The following is a 26,473-nucleotide window of genomic DNA, read 5'->3' on the forward strand; positions in this document are numbered from 1 at the left end:
ATGTTGGTCTCCTCTTGTTTCTTTTATTAGGTAGTTCCTGTATCAGGATCTGAGTAAGGAATGGCCTCCTATGTACTTTTCCTTACAACTCCTGCTGTTTTGTTATGTAACGCTATTCATGGTCTCATTTCATACTCTAGATAGTATCATTCGGCTCAAAGCAAGGTGTGCCAGTTACAGCTTGTTACCCAGCACCTGCGTTTAATCTGCTCCAGGAAATTTCTGTGGTCTTAGTCCAAAGCTCCTTGAAGCCAGCAGGATCGCCTTGATTGCCATGGTCTCTGCCCTCCCCCACTTCGGCTTATGGATGCTTCACCTTCAAAGCATCTTTCTCCTATGAGCTAACTGGTCTTGTGCATGTCTGATATAATGAACTAGAGTCTGAGTTTTGAAGCTGGCTTGTGAAAATGAGTTAAGGGGCAGGGAGCTCAAAGGGTATGTTGTTTGCTGGGGGGTGGGGTGGTGGAACTGATAATGCTTAAAGACTAGCCCTGCTCTGCTTCACTGCTTGCATGCACCCCCATGTTCAGGGTTTTTTTTAAAAAAAAACCCCAACCCAGTTATTAGAGAAATACCATCAGCCTTCAGCATTCCTTCAGCACACGGAAGTTAACCCCTTTCATAAGTTGCAAGTGGTTCGGAAGCTTTGCTGAGATTGGCAGAACCCACTCTGTTTTATGTTGATCTTAGGTTTTATAACCTTACCCACAACTGGCTTTGGGGGAAAGGGTGGAGGGTGCTGTGGTTGAACTTGCCACTCCATAAACATTTCCTAGAAAGGATGTTATCAAATTAAGAAAAACAATTCAGTGAAAGTAGATTCAGGTTTAGCAGGAATGGCAAGTTTGGCTTTAAAATGTGAAAATCATTTCCTGATTTTAAGGACTTCTGTAGTTGGAATATATTGTAAAGCCTTCATAACCTCACAAGGAAGGATTTGTTTTAGAAACTAGTGATGAAGTGCCGCCATGAAGGTGATTGGGAGGGGCAGCTGCTGGCCAAGTGATATTCAGCCTGCCAAGTTGTTCATCCTGGGGAAAGGGTCAGACTCCAGAGTAATTCTGGGGGTGTAAAGAGAATATGGCAGCCCAACCTGAGAAAGCTGGCCATTACGTCACTGAGTCTTCTGTTATTTATGCACACACTCCACACTCATGTTCACTCATGCCTCACTGATAACCATGTCTAGGCTCCAAATTGTTAAGTGGCCCTAAATTTCTTTGCTGTCCTTGTGTGGTTTAGCTCCTTGCTTTGCAATAAATTTTATTCAGTGCTCTTCTTTTCTGGACTTGGGTTGCCAACTCTTTGCCCTAAGATGATGCCTGGCCATTTAAAAGCTCAGAGGATGCACAGAAAGAAGTTGCAGCGGGTGAGGAGGAAAGGCTTCCTTTGTGCAAGGGACAAATTGTGTGGAATTCCTCACGTGCAGCCAAACTTGTGATTTGTTCTTATGCAGTTCACACAACAGATTCACCATGTGCACACTCAGTTCATGAGATCAGGGCATAAACACACACACACACACTAGGCCTTAGACAACCTCCCTCAGGGTGGGGTGGAATGAAAACCGTTGGTTTTTTGTTTTGTTTTTGTAAACAGGCCCAGAGAAGTAACAATGCCCAGCAGGCCAAGATAACAGAATATGTTCTAATTAAAATCTGTGTCTGGAAAAGCACATCACAGAGTGCTGCTGCCTCGATTTGTTTTGGCTTCTGTAATTTAATATTTTTTTGTTTGAGCCAGTACACTGCAGTGTTATTTGGAAAAGCACTAAATGCTTATGGGGTAGGTCTTGTTGTTGGATAGATCTGTTGTTCTGTGTGGGGTCTCTGTCTCTGTTCTCCCCCACTCCCAGATACAGTGTGTCTGTCTGTATCTTCCCTGAATGTGGTAAACTTAGCAGAAATAAGGGTATCCTCAGCCTTTCTTTCTGGTGTGTATCTGATGCACAGACATGGGCTCATTAGAGGAACATTAAAAAATAAGACTTCCTCCTACCTGCATTCTAAAGTGGTTTTGTCCAAAAGTGTCCCACCTCTGCTTTGCGCAATGTGAAAATGATCTCTTAGGTTTAACTAGTTAGCCCTCTGAATGGCATCATCCTTTCGCTAAATTCTCTCTCATTCTTTAGCACCAGTGGAGTGACAGCTTTCTGTACCAATGTATTTGTGAAGTGCAGGTCCATGGCACTTTCATAAATGACACAGAGGTGCCACTTTATATATATAGAGAGAGAGAGGTACTTGTTTGTCAGCGGATCATGGTGGAGGTGGGGCATTTTTGAATTTTACCATTGCAGTTGCTCACTGGGAGACATGAAAAATGGATGGAGACATTTCTTTCATTCCTATCAGCAGCAACGTTTACACTACAGGGCTAGCCTTGATCTGGCAGCAACTAGCCCCAAACCTGTAGAGTGAGTTCCTATCTTCTTTAGCATATGGTTTAAATCAGTGGCATTTGGCCAGAGTTTGCAGTGTTCAAACAGTCAAATTCTCAAAATGTTTCACTGGCAAAAGGCTTGGCGAAGGCTACAAAGCACTCTTTCCAGATTTCTGCCAGCAGACAGTGGCCATTTTAGCCCTTGAACAGAAAAAAAAACTGGGCTGTGTAGCTCTTGATGTCTCATTTAGGAGGGTGCATGAAAAGGACTGTATTAATATTCTCCCTCCACTGTAATATGCTTTGGGCCTCAGGTGTGCAATGATAATATTTCAAACTGAATCACAGTTGCTGTTTGTGGAGACTTTAATTATTGTGGTTGGTGTGTGTATTTGTGTGTGTGTGTGGTTGAATAACTGACAGAGAGAGCTGGGACCATGAGAAAGGCTTTCTTTTGAGTGGCAGGGTGAAATTCACAGGTTGCTGAGCTCACAGTTTGTTTCCTGGTGACTGCGCAAGTCTTTCATTTGTGTATTATGTATGCTGCTTCCTTTTCATTAAAGTCATCAATACTGATGCTGTTTATTCCAGGCGGTGTCAGATCTGTATGGAAAAAACTCCGTGCAGGGTGAGATATGCCTCCACAGAAGTTGACAATAAGAAGCCTGGCTGCTGTGATAGCATAGCTCCCCAAAATGAGCACTTACATTGAACTGTATGTGCTATTACGTGTTGATGGTTGATTCCTTGGAAGCATTCTGTAGGCTATAAGCACATTTGAGACAGCAATGACGGGGTAAAGCTTTTGTAGATTCTGTAAGTTAGGCTCAAATCAAAGGCAGATTGCAATTTCCTTCTCTGATATGAGCAAGGGGAAAACATAAACATATTTCTATACCTGCAGTGAAAGTAGAGACGTTTATAGTATCACAATTGATCACTGGGCCAGGTGTAGCAATAAAAAGGCCAGAACTTAAAAGCAAAGGGTCTCCTTGCACACTGGCACTCCCTCTAATAGTGAAATCAGGTGGTGCGTGCCGACAGAAATGGAGCCAAATTGGTACCACTGGAAAATGAGGTGGTAGTATAAAATCTAAGGGGGCAACCCCACCCCCAAACTCAGGATTGAATATACTCAATCCTGTGGCCATATAATGTTGAGTCTCAGTTGTAATTATTTGTATACCCAATTCATTTCACTGTTGATATATTGTTATTATTTTGCTGCTGTTACTACTACTACTACTAATGTAGTTATATACCTTGAATTGTTTTCTTTTTCTTTTTGAAAACCTTGTGTGGTGGCTCTTTCCCTTTAAGTCACTTCAACAGCCTTAATAATTCAAAATTCAGTAGAAATAATCAACTAATAAGAAATTATTAATTGATTAATGATTATAAATCAAGTGGCACATGCATTGAATTACTGCATAAAGGGGAGTTTATTGAATTAACTGATGCCGCTGGCCATGTAAATCCACTGCCACTGAATAGTTATAGATACTGGATGATCATTCTGAAAGATGGATTGTTTGGGCAGGTTATTAATTCTGTGGTATCTAACGAATCCTCAGCCAACATGGGGAGTGTACTTCAACCTGAGCCACCTAATTAATGCATAGCCCATCTCTCTTGTGTGTTTTTCCAGCCATAATGAAAGACGGAACACTTTTATTCACCCAGTGACTGGCCAAATCCCAGAAGAGAACAACCAGTTTGACTTGCAAAGGTAGGTCCTCTCTCTCATTTTGAGCACAAGAGTGGAGGTTCATGAAGGAGACGAGAAGCCTTAAGTGTGCCACCTGAGAGCAAATGGCATTCCTCTTGCCCCAGAGATACAGCTCAAGAAAGAATGGCAAGGATTTGCTGCAAGGCAACTTCTGATGGATGTGAAGATGCATTTGTGCCAGTCTTCTCTAACCTGCAGCCCTCCAGATGTTTATGAATACTGCTTCCATGAGCCCTAGCCAGCTATAGTCCAAAACATCTGGACAGCACCAGGTTGGAGAAGGCTGAGGGCTTGGCCACACTTCTGCTTGTCCCACGCCTAGAGAGCATTGACGCAGACATTTTTCTGCTTGCCCCATGTTTTCTAGATGTGGGTCCAAGTGTGTTGCCTTTGCTCCACCACTTTCTCCCAGAATACCTTCTCTCTAGCACTAATTTGGAGCAAACATCCATCTGTAGAACCTCAGTCGATGTTTGCTTTGATTCAGCAGTCAACAGTGGGTTTTCCCTGGGGGAAAGCAGCAGGGCAAGTGGAAGTGTGGAAGAGCCCTGAATAGTACAACGTAGCTCCTGATATTGTTGAAGCTGGTGTAAAGATGCTCCATTGATTTCAATGAATTGTGACTGTAGACCAGCACTCATGACTTTATTTGAGTGTGCAAATGACAGCATTATATATAAATAAACCAGACGGCATTATGTGCTAAGGATACTAGAAAATATTTATTTACTTGTTGTATATAGTCGTGCATCAACAAATTTTACCTAGGCAGCTTACCTGCAAAAATAGAATATTAAAAATGCAAAATGCAGAAATTAAAGCATACCCACAAACCAGTACAAGTGCAGCATAATTCTTTCCTTCTAGCAAAATATGCTGGAATATTATGCTTCTCTTTTTGTCTCTCAATTGCAGATCTGCCTTGGACATGTCAAGCAAATCAGGCAGCAAACGGCCGACAGCAGTCAACAGTGAATCATCCAATCATACCATGGTTTCAGACTTGCCTCAGGAACGACCAAATGGCAGGGTATGCTTTGTTCTCTCATGGAGACCTTGGTTCTCGCCCCCCACCATTTGTGGCAATGTTCTGCTTAAGCAGCATGCCCAAGTTATTTGGGCCTTAATTTTCTTCATCTGTAAAATGGGGACAGCATTACTGACCTTGCATTATGAAATCCTGAAAGATAAATGGCAAACACAGCAGATTATAAGTGACAAGAAGCCTAAAAAACAATGGCTGCCTTTATGATCATCCATAGAGCTCTTGTGAGAAATTGACTTTCTTAGCATAAACAACAAATATTACCCAATCTGGGGTGGAAACATCACTGTGGGTTGGTTTAAATCATGGATGAGGAATCTGATATCCTCCAGATATTGTTGGATTCCAACTCCTATCAGTTTCAGCCAGCCTGGCCTTTGATCAGGGATATGTAGTCCAACAACTTTTGGAGGCTGGAATACAGTTTTCCCATGGTTTGAATGCTTCATCTTTCTTATATGATGGGCCTTTTCTTATGTGTTAGGAAATCAGTGTTCCACCCAGCATTCCTCAGCCTAACAAACGCTATGTTATCCTGTGCTATTCCTCCTAGAATTGGTTGTGGTTTTGTGAGCGATTTCCACAGAGGAATCTGTGCACTCCATCAGTAGCCTTCCTTCCTAAACCTCTCTCTCTCTCTCATTTCTCAAAGGCCTCACGCTCCTCTCGGAAAGGGATTGCTTTTGGGAAGCGCTCCAATTCCATGAAGAGGAATCCCAACGCTGCAGTGACTAAGAGTGGCTGGCTCTTCAAGCAGGTACATTGCAGAGGTTATTGGGTACCCAACCATCATCTATCTATTCATGTAACTCTAAGATGGAGAATCAGTGGTCCTCCAGAAGTTGGGGGACCACAACTCTCACCATCCCTGAACACTGGCTATGCTAGCTGGGGCTGATGGGAGTTGGAGTCCATCAAATATCCAGCGCCACAACTTCCTCCGTTCCTAATGTAACCCAAACTTTTCCGCAGCCAAGGACACAATGTAAAACCTAAGTCTCAACTATTTGGTATCCACTCCACTTGGAATCTTATCCAAAGTACCACATGCACTTGTAACTGAGAATACTGGGCATTGCTATCCTGCCATCCACCTTGTCAGGATCTCAACTTGACTTCAAAGGTCTTCTGGGTTGTTTATCTGGAAATCCCCTAAGAATTCCAGCGATCCCTTGTTTCTGCTGAGCTCAGCACCAGCTCTTCCATCTCTTCATGGGAAGCTTTTCAAACTTCTACAACTCTTTATTGCATACAGTGCTGTAAATGCCATGGCCTTGATTTGCTTTCCATATCTCTTTACAGGCGAGTTCTGGGGTGAAGCAATGGAATAAGCGCTGGTTTGTACTGGTGGATCGCTGCCTTTTCTACTACAAAGGTATGTAGACGAACCAAGGTCTAGTGTGTAGGCACTTTGAGTAACTCACAAGTGCTGAAAACAGTGTGAAAGCAAAGCCATAAATTATGCCTTTATTTAGTCAAGAGCTTGCGTTCATCTCCATGCTTTGGCTGGTCTTTTCCTATTGGAGTGCAGTGACTTGTATCAGCAATGTGTTCATCTGATGAAGGTGGCATACAGCCTCTGGAGAAATGCTGGCATTTAAACTGGCATGAGTACACACAAAAGCAGCTTTCAACAAGTCTCACAGTGATGTCATGGGTATTAACCAATGGGTGTCTGTGATACTGGCAAAGTCACCTTCCACATGAAAAAAGACTCATTCTTTCAGGGCCAAAAAGTGTAGTTTACCAGGAAGTAGGATCATTATTTGAGTGCATGTAAAACACTGCAATGATAGTGGCACAATCCCCCTGGGTGAGTCATAGCTTTGTGGAGGATTCCTTCTCCCTCCCACCCACATCTATGCCCATTCTGCCTTTTCTCCTGTGACTGTTCTGCAGACTGCCAGCATTCTGCCCCTTCTCCAGTTGCCCAATTTGCTCAGAAAATTTCAGCGCAAAATGAATCTCAGCAAACAGAGAGAGAGAGAGACAATGTTGTGGGGTATCTGAGGGCTGACTGCCCCTTCTCAGTGTTTTATTTTACTGTTGGAAGAGAAGGACAAATGGGTGGGAGTCTCTGGTAGATGCTTAAAGCTAACATGTACAGCAACTCTGACTTGATTTGACAATTCACTGAGAAATCCCATCCCTGGTTGTATAGCCTTCCGTATATCTGGCATCAGCATGGCATTTTGCAGCTTTAGGAGAAGATTACACATGAGGCAGAAAATGTTTGTTAGTAAACATGCCTCTCTTTCCTCCTCTCTGCATTATGGTAACTTCTAATGCAAGCTGTGTGATGATAAACTGTGGAAGGGAATGTACATTTCATTATGTCTTTGAAGGCCAGACTTGGTACAGCTATTGGCATATTTCTCTGGAGCAGATGGCCTGGATCATTGGTTCTTTCTTACACAGAGGATATGTGCTGACATTAACATTTACACACACACCCTTTTGTCAATCATGCTTTCCTCTGAAAAAGGGCTGGCACTGGTCCTTCAGGCCAGAGTTTAGTGAACTGGACTTGTAATGGTACAAAAAAGGCTAAAGAGGCTTGTGAGGTGCTTATAAGATGAGGGCCTCCAGTCCATGAGGTGTGTGGTTTCAGCCCTTGGATGATTGAAAAATGCCCAATGAGAATTCAGAATTTCAGTGCATTTTCATCTTCAAATATGCGTGTGTATGTATGTATGTGTGTGTGTGTGTGTGTGTGTGTGTATTCAGGGATGGAGGACTTGTTGCCCTACTTGTTGGACTCCACCTCCCATCATCTCCAGCCAGCAAAACCCAATGGCCAGAGATGATGGGAATTGTAGTCCAACATATTCTGGAGGGCCACATGCTTCCCATCTGTCATAAACCTGCAACATACGTGTGGGTTACATTTCAGTGATCATACCTAAACCAAAATCACATATAGTCAAAACACACTGGGTTCAATGGTGGGTGGGATTGTCAAAGTCATTTCCCCCAGAACCCTGTCCTCTTTCTCATTTTGTTTGGTCATGCGCGCAAAGCTGAATGTGCACAAGTTAAATGTGCATAAGTTTTGGGCTTACTGTACATTCATATATACATACATATACAGGGTGTATGTATGTATGTATGTATGTATGTATGTGTATAGATTTTATATTTATATATAAAAATAAAATCTGCCTCACAACCTTTGGTTCTCAGAAACCTGTTGCCTGAACTCCTCTCTGGCAGTGAATCTAGAAGGTGGGGATGAATTATTAACTAGACAGTATTGTGAGCTGTAAACGTAACTGATATGTGTGTGAGGGTTCTTGCCGGCCTGAGACAGAGACAGTAGCAGGCACGGATGTGACAGGGAGAGGAGCCATTTTCCCCAGGTACGTAGATGTGTAGGCCCACTTGGGGCAATTGTTGTTCTTAACTCTCCAGCTCTTATTTTGCCAGTAAGGGGAACCCTTGGCTTCTTCTTTCCCACTGGTGGCGGTGAAGGAGCCCATTTGTGTGAGACCTTCCACAGCGACAGCATTTCTAGCTTGTTGGCAGAGAGAAGGGGATGCCTCTGTATGTGTCTAATTCTTTGATCTCCCACCTTCCTTCATGCAGACGAGAAGGAGGAAAGCATCTTGGGCAGCATCCCACTTCTCAGTTTTCGGGTTGCAGCTGTTCAGCCGTCGGATAACATCAGCAGGAAATACACCTTTAAGGTCAGTAAATGGCTGAGGTTCTCACAGAGGTGGCAGGATATTCTTGAATGTACAGCTAGAAGTGTGGTTGGAAGCTGGAAGCTGCTCTGCTCTAGCTGTGTGTTGGTATCAGAAGTGGTCCTTAGGTTCCTCCTAGGCTGTGGTGCTCGTGACCCTGTGAATTTGGTCCTTAAAGGTGGGCAGGTGACTGGCGACTGAGTGAAGAGGTATGAGCGAGTTATACAGACCATATACTTGTCAAATATTACATGTAAATAACTGGATGAGTATACAGCTCATCTGTTGAATGCACAGATACACAGATTGTACACTTGTTGAATGTAACACATGAACACCTCTTTTGTAAGACTTTATTTCCTTATTTTCCAAGAGCATGATATCCTAGCGTTCCTTTCACCACTTGGCTATTTTAATTTTGACAACTTTCCTTTGTTGTGAAGTCTCTAAAGGACTGGGACATGAACCTAGAAGTATCCCCTTCAAATCTCACTGCAGCTCAACAGGTTTGAATATTACCCTTAGCCTGACACCTGTGCAATATGAGAATGATAACACTGACCTACTATCTTTCAGGGCCATTGTAACCACCGCTGACATGTGTGAAATGCATTGAATAGTTATTGCTGGTGATGATGCTCATGATACTGATGATGGGGGACATGAGGCTGGGGAGGTTATTGACCTTAAATGCAATGCAACCCTCCTGAGGTTGCTGGACTACAGCTCACATCAGCCCTGACCATGAGCCATGCTGGTTGGGGCTGATGGGTATCAGAGCCCAGTAACACCTGAAAGGCCACAGGTTTCCTGTCTGTCCCTAAGTATCGCAGCAGGAAGTAATGAGCAGTATCGCAGCAGGAAGTAATGAGCAGCATCACCCACTTCCCATTTTCCTTTGGAAGATGTTCTTTCATAGAAGTCTTCTGTGATACTGGAAGATTGATTGCAGTGGTCTTTAGGCACAAGACTGAGCTGTTGTTGGAGTTTCTGGTTTTTTGTTTTTTAAAAAACGCAGTTCCGTGCGGTCCCCACCAAGCTGCCTAGGAGAGATATTCACGCCCTCTGACTAATAGCACTGAGGAGTTGTTGCAGAGGGAGGACTGGCCAAAAGGGAAGAGCACGGCAGCTAAAGTACATTATTTCCGGATGCTTGACTGTGGTCCCTCAAGCTTGCTTGCAGGGACTTTGAGGCTGTTTCTGAGCCTCGCCATCTGAGAGGGAAGCACGTCTTGTTGACAGACATATTTACTAGGAAGGCTGTGCGTACAAGCCGGAAAAATGCTGAAGAGCTGCAGGAGCCCTTGCTGTTCTCACTGATCAAACCCACAATGGTAGTTGGATAGTTGCTCAACTCAAAGGCTGCGGGTGGGAGTCTCACGTTGGGCATCTGGGAGGAGGAACCCTTTGCTCAGTTTTGAAACGCTGAAAACTATTTTGCACCTCTTCCATACATTTCCCCCCCAAACAATATTTTAATATTTATTTGCTTGTTTATTTCTAAAATGGTTGATTGTGCACAGGGCATTGTCGGAGGAGAGGTGCTTTGCCAGTGGACATCATTTTCTTCCCTTTTAATACACAAGTACTCATGCTGTACACTCTTGGGAAACACCGACCTTGGAAAATGCTTTAGATTGTTAAATAACTTAGTTTTACCCACCCCCACAAAAAAACCTTGCACGGGACAAGGAATTGTGTTTGTAAATGTGCTTTATTCATATATTTATCCATTACATATGTATATTTCTCTTTCTCCCAATGAGTTTGGGGTGGCATTCTTGATGAACCTCAGAGATTATGGCTTTTTTTTCCATATGAGGATGATGACTGGACCCAGATCTCTCTGACCCAAGTGCTGCAGTCTAACCTAGCCTTTCCCAACCTGGTCTCTCCAGATGCTTTGAACTGCAACTCCCATCCCTCCTAGCTAGCACAGACATTATAGTCTGAAATATGTGGAGGGCATCAGGTTGTGGGTGGCCCACAGGGGCTCAGCTTCATGCCCATTATCCAGTGAGTGGCTGAATTTTTCCAATATGCAGGAGTGGCACATCCTATTTTGCTCATATCACAGCCTAAAGCTACTTGGTCTGCCTCTGCTCCTCAGAGTTGCCACAGGTCTGAATTCCTGCATGATTCAACTAACAGGGGAGGTATAGCAGGTGCTGATTATTTGAAATGCATGTGCCTCTTCAGCCAGCCCCACTTTGGAAGGAAAGCCTGAGCATTTCCCCCTTAGTCACAGAAACCTTCCTTCTGTCCTGATGGTGGGTGATGCCTCCTCGCACCAGAGCAACAGCAGCAGCTCTCTGCCCTGCTGCACCAGATCTGGGGGGAGCAGGTGGGGAGACCAGAGGTGATGTAAACATGCCATCCATGCAAGGGACATTGCAGGAAAGAGGAGAAGTCGTTCCTGACCTCTGGCATCACATCCTAAGGGATGTGGCACTGTTCCAGGAGTACCTGCACAGCTCCGCGTTGCTGGAAGGGTGTCACACATTGGTTATTGTGAGTTAGTTTTGAGGGATGAGCAAAGAAGAGCTGGGAAGCTTTGCCTCTCTTGCCTGGACCACCAAGTTGCTTTTTGCTGTAACAGCCCAAGGCTGAGTCAATATATTTATATGCCAACTTTTTTTCATGCGCAGACTCACACATCCAGTTTCCCTTTTGAATGAGGGATACAGATCCTAAGTCTCTAAACAATGTGATCTAATACACAACATCATGTTTCCTGTTTTTTTAAAAAGCATAAATAAATCAGGGACATTGAAAATTAATGAGGGGGAGTTTAGAAACACTAGCTTCAAATTGGGGTGCTTGAGAGGTCTTTCTACCTATGCAAAACAAATCTTAGTAGACCCAATAAGATTCATGATGTGAACACAAACCAACCAATCCATACGTTACATTCCTAAATCATTTTGTTTATAGGCATCCCTTTAGAGGGCTCTTCCATTATACTGCATGCAAGCTACTTACTGCTTGTTGAAATAGCACCATAAAGCTCTAGTTCAGATGTCCCAGGGGTGTGCTATGCTATCTATGCCCTCTTAATGAGAATAAATGGGACTGAAATGGGACAGGGATGTTTTAAGAACCAGAAACTATTGATATGTGGGGTTGTTTTTTACTAACATTCCTGCCTGCCCCATAGAGGGGGGGAGAGAAAAGAAGAATGTTTAGCTAGAGATGCTGTGGCTCCATTAGAAACAGATGAGCTTTGAAGTATGCTTGTCTGGGCATCTTGCCTGCCTCTGGCTCAGATGTGCGCACAGGGACCCTCTTTTCTCTCTATAGTGTCACCTTGAGAAGAAGCCTGAGCTTGCCCTCTGGAAAGCTTTATTGGCACCAGTGGTGTTGGATGGGCTGTCAGATCCCAGATTACTAACAAAGCAAGGATCCGTTTTAGGGCACAAGCATCTTCATTTGGGTCCTACTGCACCGAGGTTTGATAAAAAGGTGTTGTTCGACCACTCCAGTGAAGTAGGGATTTGGGTCACACTTACATGCTCCCCTCAGCCTGGAGATACTTCTAAGAACTCAATGTGCACCCATGCTGCAGAGGACTGGTGATACCATGATCTGTTGAGCACTTTAGGGTAGGGAACCTTATAGTTGGGTCATAGGCACCCTTATGGCATATTATGGGGCTGATTTCCAAGTAAGTATGGCTTTCAGTCTTAGATGCTGATTCTTGTAGCATCCCCCAGATCCAGACATGTGTTGGTTAGTAAGGTAGCAGAGAATAGTCTCTGTTTGCTTCTGTGTTTTGTTCCTTTGTTTATTATTAAGGGGGATTAGATAACCAACCCATAATAAAGTTTCTCGTAGGATGGATAGACTTAGATTGTTCTGAATAGATAGACCTAAATAGTATGGTTCATTTCCTTCATCCCACATTCATGCTGCAATATTGTTTATGGCATGCCCTGCTGCTGCAACCCTTGCATATCTGCATTTCCCCTTGCCTAGCAGGAGACTGGCTCAGGCCTGTTCCATGGGCTGAGATGGAGAGGAATCGGCTCCCCCAATTTTCTCTTAGATTATTTTAAGCTCAGACAGGGCCAATGTGATCCTTCAGTCTTAGACTCATAAGGCATCTGGCATGTGCCCAGTTGCATAGGACGCTGTAGTATACTGAGTCAGACCATTTGCCCATCTATCTCGGTATTGTCTACATTGACCGGCAGCATCTCTCCCAGAGTTTCTGACAGGGAACATTCCCAGCCCTACCACAGATGCTGGGGATTGAACCCGGGACCTTCTGCATGCAAAGCAGATGCTCTGCTGCTAAGCTATGGCCCTTCCAGTTCTGCTTCAGCTTCCCTTCCACGGCAGTCAACTCTGCTCCTGCTACGCTTCGCCTGCTTGAGACTTCTCCCCAAAGGATTGCTTGTTGGGTATGGCTGACCTGTTCTCTGTCTTCCCTCTTTTTCCGCGTGAGGATGCCCCCGGACAGGAGATCTCTTCTGATAACCCGTCTGCAGTGCCATCACCCAGGCACCAAATAGGTAGTATTTTCCTTCCTTTTCCAAACGCATGCATGCCAGAAAGGAAAGATGAAGCTTGGATGAGTGCAAATTGCCCCGCATGCTTTATTCACCTCCAATCATTTCCCAGATAAAACTGCAGTGAGGAAATCCTAGATTTCTTCATTAGGCTCATCAAACACCTAGAAATTCCTAAACAATGGAGACTGGTGAAAGTACAGAGGTATGTAACCTAATGACAATGCACAATATCTGAATATGTCTGCCTTGTGTTATATGTCTTCATAATAGCCAAGCTTTCAGACCTAATCCTTGGCTTTTGGTGTAGAGTATATGTACTGAAGATATTGATCTGGCTCAGCAAAATGTCAGTCAAGAAGGCAGATTTGCAAGAACCCTCAGATCTCACTAGGTTGATGAGTGGCCACTGATCATTAACCAAAGCTGATGGGCAAAACTAAATAAATGAATAAATTGTGCTGTACGTTTCTTCTGAAATACATTCAACTGAAATAAAATAATAATAAAAATCACAAAGAGGGGAGTTTTCTTACATAATGAAAACCAAACAAATGTGAAAGACACAAAACCAGAAATCTGCAAGCAAAACTATTTTATACTATAATACAAAATAAGGTGTTCATGATAAAAGGAAAAGGAAAAGATCTGGAAAGATTTCAGTGTCAATTGAATGGATATGTTGCAAATGATAGAAGTGTCAACAATAAGCTGGTCCAATTTGGGTTAGGAGTTTGGATTGGAAATATTTTTTATCTGGGCCTGGAGCCAGATTAAGGTCCAGCCTAGCATGGTATTCTTTGAAGATGTTGGGTGCCAATATCTCAATGCTGTACAAGACATGTCTTTGTTTTTTGCAAGTCTTCAGCTCCTATATACACCTCTGAGACTAAGAATCAAAGCAGCATGATATATAAAAACCATTTCCTAGGCTTTGCTGCACTCTAGCAAGACGGGGAAATGGCCTCTGCCAATAAAGAGGGATCAACCCTAAGCGGCTCTCAGTGATTTCTGTGGAGCAAAGATCGACTGCATATAACATTGAACTGGAGAAGATGTTTGATGACATAACAGAGAAGTGGGGGATCTTGTCCTTCACATCAGACAATCGGGTAATCAATGGTGTGGGAGTCAGATTTATTACTCACCCCCATGGTGTCTTTGACTCCACTGTTGGAAGCCCTGAAATTAGAGGCATTATTGTGGTGAAAGCATAATATCATGGGGATCACGCAAAGGAGTGCAGCATGTTTCCATGTACAAGTGGCACACATATCCTTGGAATGGTGCCCTGATAATTCCTGCCTCTTGAAGGGCTTCTTCCTATAGTCAAATAAATATGGCCAGTCTGCAGTTGAACTATTGGCCTATCTAGTCCAGCATCCTGTTTTCACAGTGGCCAACCCATTGCCTGTTGGAAATCTGCAAGGAGGACATGATCGCTGCCCTCCTGGGGTTACCAGCAACTGGTATTCAGAAGTGTTATTGCCTCCAGATTCACCTCCTCCATGTCTAATCCTCTTTTGAAGCCGTCCAAGTTGGTGGCTGCCACTGCCTCCTGTGAGATAAGCATTTGGAAAGGAATACAAAAGTATTTTCTTTTCCTATGTTTCATCAGGAAGGCAGATTTAAATACCAAGGTGGTTGGGTCAGTGGATCCATAGGAAATCTCACTCTTGTTTTTACTCAACATAGGGAGCTATAGTTGACCCTGACTCCCCTTATTGTTCAGTTAGTCTCCAGCCTCAGTGACTTTTTATAGAGGAGGGGATACAGTGTCCTCCCATTTTTGCAATGGGTGAGGCAGCCAAATCATTAAAATGTAAAGGAATACACATCTCCCCTTGTTTCTGGCCACAGTTAAAACCATTGCCATTAGTTTAACAAGTACTCCAGATAATATTAGGCAGCATACCTTTTATTCAGTAATGATGCATTTATTTTAATTTATTTGTAAAACTTCTATCCCACATGTCACCATCAAGTAATCTTGGGGTGGCCTTACAACAATAAATACATTTAAACCATCAGAAAACATTAAAGCAGCTATATTACAGCAATTCAAAGTTGCAACAGCATTCCTCACCACCACTTAGAAAAAGGCAGTTCTAGTTTACTACCTCTCCAGAAACCTGATGGAAAAAAGAACATTTTCAATTCCTTGCATGCATGCACAGGTGTACACTGATCTGGGGTGATGGGTTCTATGTTGAAGTAGATTTTTGCATGCTATTCCTCTGCTGCATGTGGACCCATGCATGGAAACAAGTGTGTTGGTGTTGGGAAAGGGGGGGGGGCTTGGTAGGCAGGTGGGAGGGGCCTTTTCCATCAGTGGGGCTGGGGGGGGGGTTGGATGTTGCTGGGTGGCTTTAGTGAAGGTGTCTCTGGATAGGAATTTTGACCTTTGGTGTCACTCCTGTGATTAAGCTGCTCTGAAACTGGGATTTATCAATATATTAAAAGGCAAATTTTCCAGCATCCTGTTCTCACAGTGACCAATCAGATGTCTGGGGGAAACCCCTCCCCAGCAGGATTCAAACACAAAAGCACTCTCCCTCCTGTGGTTTCCAGCAACTGGTATTCAGAAGCATTGTTGCCTCTAAGGAATAGCCATTGATAGCCCTCTCCTCCATAATCCTCTTTTAAAGGCACCCACCACCACCAAGGACAAATGCATATAAAGCTAACCTATAGCCATTATGGCCTAAAAACATGCTTTTTCACTTCAATTTTCCCCAGCTGAAAACTAGAAAATAAAAGTTTGTTGAAACTATAGTAGCCAGTCCAGTATATGCTGGAAATTATGCCAAATGAAAGATTATGCCAATTTCTCCTATAATCCTTGGTGACCTCAAGCTAATGCTGCAGAGACTAATTGGTGACTTCTCTTCTCTTCTCTTCTCTTCTCTTCTCTTCTCTTCTCTTCTCTTCTCTTCTCTTCTCTTCTCTTCTCTCTCCCTCCCCTTTCTCCATTTCTACCTGCTCCACAGGTGACTGTGTGCTGGATGGAAGAGACACCAGGGAATAACAAGAAGTCCCTCTCTCCCCAGGCTGAGCACGCAGGCATCCGGACTTACTTCTTCAGTGCAGAGAACAACGAGGAGCAGGAATCCTGGATTCAAGCCATGGGCGAAGCTGCCCGGGTGCAAATCCCACCTGCTCAGAGGTCAGTTGTTGTTGTTGGGGGGAAACTATGTAGCATGTGGTCCAAAACCAAATGGTGCTCTCTAGATGTTGTTGGACTATAATAGTCAACGTCCTGGACCATTGGCCATGATGGCTGAGGCTGATGGGAGTTGCAGTCCAATAGCATCTGTTCTGAGGGATCTCAGTTGGCATTAGCTATGTCTTTGGAAAACCAGTAAAGTAAGAGCACCCAAATTTTTTTGATTCCCCCCCCCCCTTAAAGCATCAAAGTAGTCGTCATGGCAAAAATCAGAACTAGGCTAGATTTCCTTACAGTCCACTGTATAATCTCCCATTTTTACGTTATCTTTTTATTATCCCCACCTAAACCAGGAGGGCACCCTACTAACTTTTGATCAAAATAATGCAAGGAAAGCAGATACTGTCATCTGTTGCAATAAATTATGCTTTACTTTTTTATTACTGTGAAATTTTATTTTATGGGTTAGTATTGTTTTCATTATGAATTCGGGAGGCACCATAATCTTTTAGTGCTTGGGACAACTGAAGGTCTTAGTCCAGCCCGGGTTGTTCTCTTGCGTTCAAGTCACATAGTTTCTCTGCCTCTCCATTAAGATGTTTCCTCTGGTCCTTTAAATTTGTGAGACCAAGTCATCGTTATAAATAAGGTTCACAGATCCTGCAGAAAAGTATGGAAACTCTAAAATAGGTAACATTTAAAAAGCATTGAGGCTCTTTGAATGGGATGACAGGAAACATAGCTTTGGAGGTCTTTAAGCAACTTGAAAGAGAAAGCTTATTGGGAGAGTACAATGTCTGGTTTCTCCCTTCTCCCCCCCCCCCCCCGCAGGGGCCATATCAGAGCTGCAAAGTTAGCAGCAATGTGCTTTCAGGAGGCGAACTAGAATCATTCATAGGCTAGAGCGTATTTTCTATGTTGCTCGGAATGAGAGCCATGACCGTTTGTGGCCATTTCTACTTTCCCATGCTTATCAGGCACGAGAAGACTGATTCTGAGAACATCCCTCCCGGCAGGAACCACCAGCACCACCACCACCGCAGTGTCCCGACCAGAGAGGCTGCCAAAGCTGAGCCAGAAGCCAAGACCAGAGGCGAAGGAGACGGGCGTGGCTCTGAGAAGATTGACAGGAAAACAGAGCGAGCCGAGAGCAAGAAGGAGCCTCTGGTGAAAGCCAACGGCATTGGCAGCCAAGAAATGCCCTCTGAACCCGGAAGCCCTTATCCTGACACTTCCCGTCTGCCTGCTGGAGTGGAGAGGCCCACTCAGCCAAATGGCTGGCAGTACTCATCTCCTAGCCGGCCAGGCAGCATGGCCTTCCCACAGCACGATGGTGAGAGTGCTATGCCTCGTCGGAGTTTTGCTCCACGCACCAATCCTGAGAAGATTGCCCAAAGGAAGAGCTCCATGACACAGCTGCAGCAGTGGGTGAACTTGCGCCGTGGGGCTCCACCTCCTGAGGATCTCCATAGGTGAGGTGATTCAAGCTAGGCGTGGATATAGCTTTTCTGTGAATTAAATAAGGGAGGAATCCCACTAAACACAAGGCATCACATCTGCATTACGCACTTATAGGAGTCTTAAGAGCTATGGCTTCCCACCCTCCCCCAAGGGTCCTGGAACTGTAGCTTGTTAAGGACTACATTTCCCAGGATACTTTAGGGGAACCCATGACTCTGAGGGCTCATCCACACTTATACCTTTTGCCCCTTGTTTTCTAGGTGGAGGTCTGCGCTTTAAAGCTCCATGTCCAAACACTTCCGCCCCCTTTTTTTGCCACATCGCTTTCCCTATGAAATCCCATTCTTTAACACTGAATCAGAACAAATGGCAATTTCAGTTTTCCACAGACTACCATTTGCTCTGATTCAGCAGTAAAGCATGGGCTTTTGTGGGGAAAGAGGTGGTTTTAAATGTATGGTGTGGATATAATCTGAGAGAAGGTGAGAAAGTGATGTGTACACTTCAGGTTTAAATCAATATAGTTATTGTGATTCTCTCCTCTTCTCCCAACCAGAGAGTCCTAGGAGGACTGTAAGTGCTGAGGACATTTCGTTTTTAACTGTCCCAAACCATGTGGCAATTCCACATGAGAGTTGTAATATTTGTGAAACGGATTGGCCCAGTTGTGTGGAGGAGGCTGTTCATCACAGCGCTACGAATCTGCTGTGCTAGCATGGGTGGCTCACATGACACACAGTTACAGAGCCCTCTTGTATAACTGCTTCCATTGGGAAGTGTTTCTTATGACCTCCACATGGAGGCTGCAACATTTGAATCTCCCCCGACAAAGAACCAGAGTTTTAACACAGCAGGCATCATGGCTTTCATCAGAATGGAACCCCTTAATCCTCAGTATGCTTTTGATTTCTTTTTTGAAAAGAAAAAGATACACACTTAATACTATGTTACTCAAGCAGGCAGCTCATTTGCAAAGAAAATATGTGCAGCTTTAATCATTAATAAGGATAATAATTCATGACACACCAGCAAACAGCATTAATAGTGAGAAGATATTGTGCCATCTCTGCTGTTTAATCTGCAGTATAGTTGGAGGGTAAGAGGGAACCACTAGGATGTAAGTATGAAAAATAAGATCTGCACTAGATTTATATCCACTGCTATAATAAGAAATCAGTCAAATCAAAAATTAAAAAAGGAGTGGAAATGTTTTGACGAATATATGGCAAAATATTGCTCAAAAAAAGATACGCTAATATGCCTAGATTAAAATGTGAAGTACTGGATGGAAGAAAAATTAGTAAGGAAAGATAATAATAAAATATAGATGATTTGAGAAGATTGTAGAATGCAAAGATTATTGTAAATTGTATAATGTGGAGGAAATCGAGTGGGGGCAGAGGGAAGTGGGAGGAAGGAGAAAAGAATAATATGATGGATTGAGGAAATTGAAATGTAAAGGTATGGGGGGGTGGGGAGGAAATGGTGTTGGCTTTGGCACATCTGTATTGTGATGCAATATGTGAAAACCAATAGAAAAACAGAGAAAAATAAGATCTGCACTAGATTTATATCCTCTGTGGATTTTGGTACAGAGATAGACAGATGGGTAAGGTAGGGCAGATGATGCTAAAATTGCTTTGCAAACTCAGGGTTTACATTCACCATCCTCATTCTTTCCTTCTGGCCGTCTAGCCCCACCAGGTTCTACCCGATGTCCCGAAGAGTCCCTGACTACTATCCCCCCTACTCACCTCAGTACTCTGAAGATTACCAATACTACCCTCCTGGGGTGCGTCCTGACAGCATCTGCTCTATGCCTGCCTTTGAGCGTGTGAGCCCTCAGTGGACTGTCGACGACAAGCGCCACTCCTTCCGCAACAGCGGCTCCTACCAGCTGCGGGACTGGAAAGAGCAGCCAGGCTACGGCAGGCAGGACGTTCCCATCTGGATGTCAGGCCCGACCCGGCCACCCGTGTACTATGACGAAATGGATGCCGCCTCAGGCTCCTTGCGCAGGATGTCCCTCCAGCCTCGCTCCCGGTCGGTCCCCCGCTCGCCGAGCCAAGGCTCCTACACCCGAGCCAGAGTGTACTCCCCTGTCAGGTCTCCGAGCGCCCGCTTTGAAAGAGTGCCTCCCCGGAGTGAGGAGATTTATGCAGAGCCGACGACATACATGATGAGGCGATCGGTCAGTTCACCAAAGGTAACCCTCCCTCGCGGTCTCCGCTCCTACCCTCGGGGCTTCCTGCCACTCTTTGGGGGAGTACTGAAGCTGTGCACTGAGGGAACATTAGCACAGTCTTAGTAACCTAATCGTTACCTGTGTTTGTATATGCTGTGTACTGAGACTGAGGAGTATTAGGAAGGGTGAGGGGAAATTACCTCGGCAGGAGTGGGAAGGCACACTAGCTTTGATGAAGGTGAGGAGAGGCAGTCATGGGCAACATCGGTTTTTTCTGTTGAGGGCTGCATTTCCTCAATGGATTACTTGTTGTGGCTCACGTGCCAGTGTTGGGCAGAGCCAGAACTGATGATGGCTGGAGCCAGAGACAAAACTATTCTGGATTAACTGATCTGGAATGGAGACCACCCTGCTTCCTCATGGTTTAGAATTCCCAGTTCAATGTATATCTAGTTAGAAGCAAGCCCCACTGAGTGTGATGGGGTTAGGCAAAGGTAAAGGTAAAGGGACCCCTGACCATTTGGTCCAGTTGTGGCTGACTCTGGGGTTGTGGCGCTCATCTCACTTTATTGGCCGAGGGAGACGGCGTACAGCTTCCGGGTCATGTGGCCAGCATGACTAAGCTGCCTCTGGCGAACCAGAGCAGCACACGGAAATGCCGTTTACCTTCCCACCAGAGCGGTACCTATTTATCTACTTGCACTTTGGTGTGCTTTCGAACTGCTAGGTTTGCAGTGATGGGGTTACTTTCAAATAAACAGAGAACTTTTTTTTAGTACCAAAGACCAATGCAGCCACTGCTCCGGAAAGGAAGTAAGAGTAATTCTTACCGATATATTATTCAACGGTTTAGGGAGGAGAAAAGTCTTTCCCCCAAGCCATACAACCAGAGGAGAAGTTTTTAAAACATACACATATGAAAGAAAGTACTACATCTTCCAGTTCTGTGTTCTGAAACAACACAGAAAGAGAGCAAAACACAAATGCCTGAAAAAGGGGGGAAATGGATAAAAAGCATGGATGGAAGAATGGGGCAGCTTCAGGAGTCAACAGAGGGGCACATAATAGGAAGTCACAGGTTGCATGTTTTCCTAAGGCCACAGGTTGCTCACCTGTGAGCTAGAATAAAACCTTTATTCTTAATCTCTGACATGTCAGGGCTTCTTCTGGCCACTCAGCAGTCCGTAAATGCTCAGTCACAGTCTGTTTTTATTTCACTTGTCCCAGAAATAAAAAAATAAGGGTCTGGGTGAGACTCAGTTGAAACATGAGGTATAGGGGATTCAGAACTCCCAACTGAATTGAGGTACTGGAGTCGCATGTTCAGGCTAAACAGAACTGGCACGTTAACTGTGCCGGGAGACATGTTGAAAAGGTTGCTGGTGAAACTTTAGAACATTTTTCATTGTGCAGACAAATATTAGTGAATATCAGGCAGAACTGAGGGTGAGAGCAGCCCAGGAACTGAGTGGCATTGGAGGTTCCAAGGGTAGGAGCCTGGGGAAAAACCTGCCCCTTCTTTTCCTCTTCTCCTAACAGAACTGTACTCCCAGCTTGTAGAACCAACTCCTCTTTTCCAAGAGCATCTTAGTTGTTCTTATGTCTAGGCCACAACACCTTGGCCCTCCTACCATTGACCTGTCCCTCACCCTGACTGAATAACCCTGGGCAATTCCTTTGCCTTGCCTGTTGTCTCCATCGTGAGCTGTGCCAACTGTTCCATATTGTGGGGAAAGGTAGCGTGGACTATGGTCACCCTACAGTGATATGAGCCTTCTTCATGCATGTGTGTGGTTTCTTCTCTTTCCTCAGTATGATTATCTGGGTGACAGGAGGCCTGTCCCTGCAGGAATGTTCCCCTTCAACTATCCAGCATCCCCTACGGTCCACGACAAAATGGTATGTCCCATTGGCATCCCAGCATTCCACTAGGGATGCTGGGTTTCCTTCCCAAGGTTGGGATCTAATTCAGAGGTGGGGTGAAGGATGTTATTATGCAATGGGCAATTTCTTCCTGGACATGAAACCACTGTCCTGTAACAGTCATATTCTCTAGTGTTTCAGTCTACAGGGATATGTTAGCTGTGTGAGACCAGCAGTGTGAGACCAGTCTGGATATGTAATACACCGTGACTATGCAAACTGACAGATAATTCTGTTGAAGACAGGGCTGCCCTTTTTTGGCGGAGTAAGGAGGGAAATAGACATGTGATTTATGGAGATAGTGAAACAGCTCCTGTTCACACATTCAGCCCCCAGTTTTTACATTTGGTGCTTCATTAGCATCCTGCAAGAGGAGTAGCATGTAATGTAAAATGGGTCCACCCACAGTTGTCCAGAAGCATCATCCATGTGATTCTCCTTTTTCCACAATTAATAAATAAAAAGGTGCAATCAGGAGTTAAAGCAGAGGCTTCATTTCACATTACAAGCTACATCTGCATGGCAGAAGGGAAGCCTCCATCCTGGCTTGCCCACCAGGCCACTGTGGAATATAAACTGAGGCACAGTGCTCATTGCTGCTGCAAGCTTAACTCAAACATTTCCCTTTAGTGATCATGAGCTGCTGTTCAGAGTTTTGACCTGGCATGTGATTTGAACTCGATACCATTTTGCTCCCCTAAATCAGGGGTGGGGAACCTGTGGCCTTCCCAATGTTGTGAGACTCACATGAACCTCGTCCATTGTAGCCAATGGTCCAGGGTTGATGGGAGCTTGAGTCCAAACAACTTCTGGAGGACCACAGGTTCCCAATCCCTGTCTTTAAATGAGCAGCACCTTGCCCATTGCTACAGTGGCAACCATAATGCAGAAAAGGGCTTGTTGGAAGAGCACATTTTTCCTCTGGGATTCCTCCCCTATTCCAAGGATGTATTGCTTTGGCAGCCCATAAAGAAGAAATGAAGAGAGCAAAAGCCAGGGCAGCAATACAGGCAAGCACTGCCAGAGCTTGCAATCCTCCAGTGTAGTTTCTGGGACAGTGCAAAATTGGGTGAGCTTGAAAAGGACATGCAGAAAGCCCTGTTCCCTGTTGCTGGCTGTCATTTCTTTCAATGCTGTATTTTCCTCACTCCTTCTTGCTTCTCTCTTTTGTTTGGTTATTTCACTACGGGGGCGGATCCATGTGGTGGGGGCAGAAACCACTGTGAGTGGGACTCTGCCAAGTGAAACTGCCAACTTCCATTTGCTCCATGCCAAGGTTCTTGACCCTGCCTGACACCTTTCACCTATGAGAGCAACCAGTAATTCCTGGACTGGATTAAGGTGCCCTGCGGAACAGATTCTAGTTGCACGGACTGTTGCACGCAGCTTCTCCCCTCACTCCCCCTGCCTTCTCACCAGCTATGCACACAAAGCGGATGCATGTGGCTGAACCAGGAGTGCACTGAGATGATCCTGGTATCACCGAGCACATCATGGACAGTCTCTCTCATAGCAGGTGCTCTGTCCCCATCTCCAGCAGTTTTTGGGGGTGGGGCGAATGTCTGGTGGCAGGAATAGATGCGGATGTTGGCGCAGGAAAAAGCAGCGCTAGCAGTCTGGACTCTTTGGCGATCGCTCATTGCTGAGCAAGATTGTCTACCATGAACATGGTCTTAGCGGTGTGTCCATAGGTGATTGTGAAGGCCAGTTCTGGATCCACACATCCTTCCACAGTGGGGACATAGGTTTCTGGGTGGGAGTTGATCATGGTGAGGATTTGCCAAATGTGCCTTCCTCTTAGCTCGTTTCTTCCCTTCGTCCTGAGTCCGTGCTTTTTCAAAGTCCACAATGCCTTTGGTAAAGGCTGTTCTCCAATTGGAGCGTTCCAGCAATCTGGACACATATCTGTTAATTACAGACACAGAGCTCAGGCTGCCCAGGCCTGATAGTAAAGGTTCTGTGTGTTTAGAAAGAGACAAATCGTTTCCAAAACAGATCAAAATAATTTTTGTCTATATCTGAGAAGTAGTTTACCTGGGTCAAAAGCACACTGTTGGTGTCATGCTTGCAGAGAATAATGCACAGGAGCCCCATTTTTGTAAGGGTCCCTTTGTATGCTGCTCCTAACTTTCTTGCCAGGTGAAGAAGCTGTAGGGAGAAGCTGTAGCTATGCTTGCTGTCTTGGGTGATAGCTCAGTCGTAGAGCATCTGCTTTGCATGCAGAAAGCCGTAGGTTCAATCCCTGACATCTCCAGGTTGGTCTGTGAGGGACCATGTCTGAAATCCTGGAGAGCCATTTCCAGTTAGCATGGTCTGGCTTGGTATACGGCAACTTCCTGTATGCCTGTATCTAGAATAGGTAGACCATCCCGTTTTTCCGATGGACATCCACATAGAGGCTGGATAGAGATTGAGTAAAAGCCAATTTGCATGACCCAAAGTGATGCCCCAGGAATGTAGACTGAGTAAATCTGTGCAGAGTTTGACGTGTGCAGAATCCGCTGTTTGTTTCAGCACTCTTCCAGCTTTCAGCTCAGACAGTTTTTACTGCACAGTTGCAAAGCCATTGAAAGGGATGCTGAGCTTTTGGAAGAGGCCATATGCGTGGAGCCAATAGCACAATCCCTTCTTCCCCTGCAGAACTCTGAATGGATGTGCTGAGCCCACGTTCTCAACATGCCAGCCTTGGCATAAAGACTGTAGAGCAGTCACTGTGGATGAGAGAATTTCCACCTAATCCTAGGCTTTCAAAGCCAGGTGCCTTGCTGAGAAAAATGTGGGAGTGCTAACTGTGGGGACAAACTTCTTGGTAGCAAACTTTGCCTCTGCAGCAGGAGTGAATTAACAATTCTTAGAGGCCTATGCCACCAATAAAACAGATTATAATAATAATGGCTTAATGGGTATTACAGGTGCTACATTGCAATGAAAAGTGAGCCCTATTTGGAGCAAATGTGTGTGGGCTTCAAGTCAGAGGGGGCTTGTGCACCAGCTCCATTTCAGACCTTCCCATGTTGGCAGGAGGACTATAGCTCAGTGACAAAGCATCTGCTTTGCATGTGGAAGGTCTCAGGTTCAGTCCCCAGCCTTTTCAGGTAGGACTGTCTGAAACCCTGCAGAGCTGTGCAGATAGAACAGAGGGCTTACCCACACTTACCTTTTGCCAGGCACAGGTGCTCACTTTAGCACTCCAGGGCCCAGCATTTTATTATTATTTCTGTCTCAAGCTTTCCCCTCAAAACCCTGCTCCTTAAAACTGAATCAGAGCAAACACCACTTTGGGTTTTCTGCAGATCGACATTTTCTCTGACTGAGCTTTTCAAAGAGCAGGTTTTGCAGGGAAAGTTCTGGAGCAGGAACGAGAAGGCACTGGGACACAGAGCTTTAAATCGTGGACTGTGCCTGGAAAGAGCAGAGTATAAGCCCTGTGTTAGATGGACCTGCAGCCTGACTCAGCAGAAGGCTGCTTCCTCATCTGGAAGGTCTGAAGAAGAACTCTGAGTGCGTTCGGTTGAACATGCTGAGGATCCTCCTTCATGCTGCATGTGGGAAGGTCTGCAGTGAAGCTGGCACACGTGGGACTGTTGGAGTGAGGCTTGTGTGTGTGTGCATCTGTTCAACCCAGATACCCTCAAAGGGCTACAGAGTCAAAAGATTGCATTCCTTACTGTTGGGGGAGAGCATTAATATATTTTACCAGCTTGGTGGCCTACTCCAGTGGCCTGGAGGAAGGTAGCATGGCCCTCTTGTTAATCCACACCTGTCCAGCAGAAGGCGACACATGGTATGGGGACAGAGCACTGTCTATATGAGAAACTGCCAGGATCTCCCGTTGAGAGTCCCTCTAAGGCAGCCTTCCCCAACTGGGTGCCCTTGCAGATGTTGTGGATTACAACTCCCTGTTGTTGCAGTCTGAAACATCTGGAGGGCACCTGACTGGGGAAAGCTCCTCTAGGGAATATGTCCTGGGCTAAAAGGACCGCTGAGCAGCCATCACTCACTCACCCCACCCACCTACCTGGAAAAAAACGCTTGTGAGGCTGACTGTTCCCTTTCCTGTCTGGGGAGCTCTGTGCCTCTCTCGAGCTAAGTCGCACCTAACTGCTTTTGCTTCTTCTTTGTTTTTGTTTGTTTTTGTGTTTCCATTTTGCCGCATGCCTAATGGCTCCTGATAGGATGAACTTTTAGACCTTCAGTTGCAAAGAAACCTAGAGTATTTGGATCAGCAGGTAGGCCAAGCTGGCTGTCTCCCTCTCACTGCTCCCACCACATTTTTGCCTCTTGTCCTGCAACCCCCGCTGCCCCCTCCCCAGCTGTGCTGTCAGGTCAGTGTTGCCTTTCCCTCTCCCCTTTACCCTTCCTCCTCCCCAACATCTGTCCCTCTCCTT

At 45.1% G+C, this 26,473-nt stretch overlaps 1 protein-coding gene across 14 annotated transcripts in view; it reads left to right on the forward strand.

Moving 5' to 3' along the window:
• The window catches only part of PLEKHA6 (pleckstrin homology domain containing A6), a 200,314-nt gene that overhangs the window by 129,901 nt on the left and 43,940 nt on the right, over window positions 1-26,473 (forward strand). For 4 of the 14 annotated variants that reach the window (XM_083508788.1, XM_083508783.1, XM_083508789.1 and 1 more), the window contains exons 2-10: window positions 4,031-4,111; window positions 5,027-5,141; window positions 5,809-5,913; window positions 6,459-6,531; window positions 8,742-8,842; window positions 16,401-16,516; window positions 17,494-17,988; window positions 19,673-20,183; window positions 21,975-22,061. In XM_083508788.1, coding sequence (XP_083364914.1) covers window positions 5,040-5,141; window positions 5,809-5,913; window positions 6,459-6,531; window positions 8,742-8,842; window positions 16,401-16,516; window positions 17,494-17,988; window positions 19,673-20,183; window positions 21,975-22,061 — 1,590 coding nt within the window. In that variant the 5' untranslated portion in view covers window positions 4,031-4,111; window positions 5,027-5,039. Of the gene's footprint in view, window positions 1-4,030; window positions 4,112-5,026; window positions 5,142-5,808; window positions 5,914-6,458; window positions 6,532-8,741; window positions 8,843-16,340; window positions 16,517-17,493; window positions 17,989-19,672; window positions 20,184-21,974; window positions 22,062-26,260; window positions 26,315-26,473 lie in introns of all 14 variants that reach the window. The other 10 variants (XM_083508784.1, XM_083508790.1, XM_083508785.1 and 7 more) reach the window with 6 other exon arrangements.

This window comes from Podarcis liolepis, assembly GCF_965112155.1.
Source record: "Podarcis liolepis genome assembly, chromosome: 6".
Classification (NCBI taxonomy): Eukaryota; Metazoa; Chordata; class Lepidosauria; order Squamata; family Lacertidae; genus Podarcis; species Podarcis liolepis.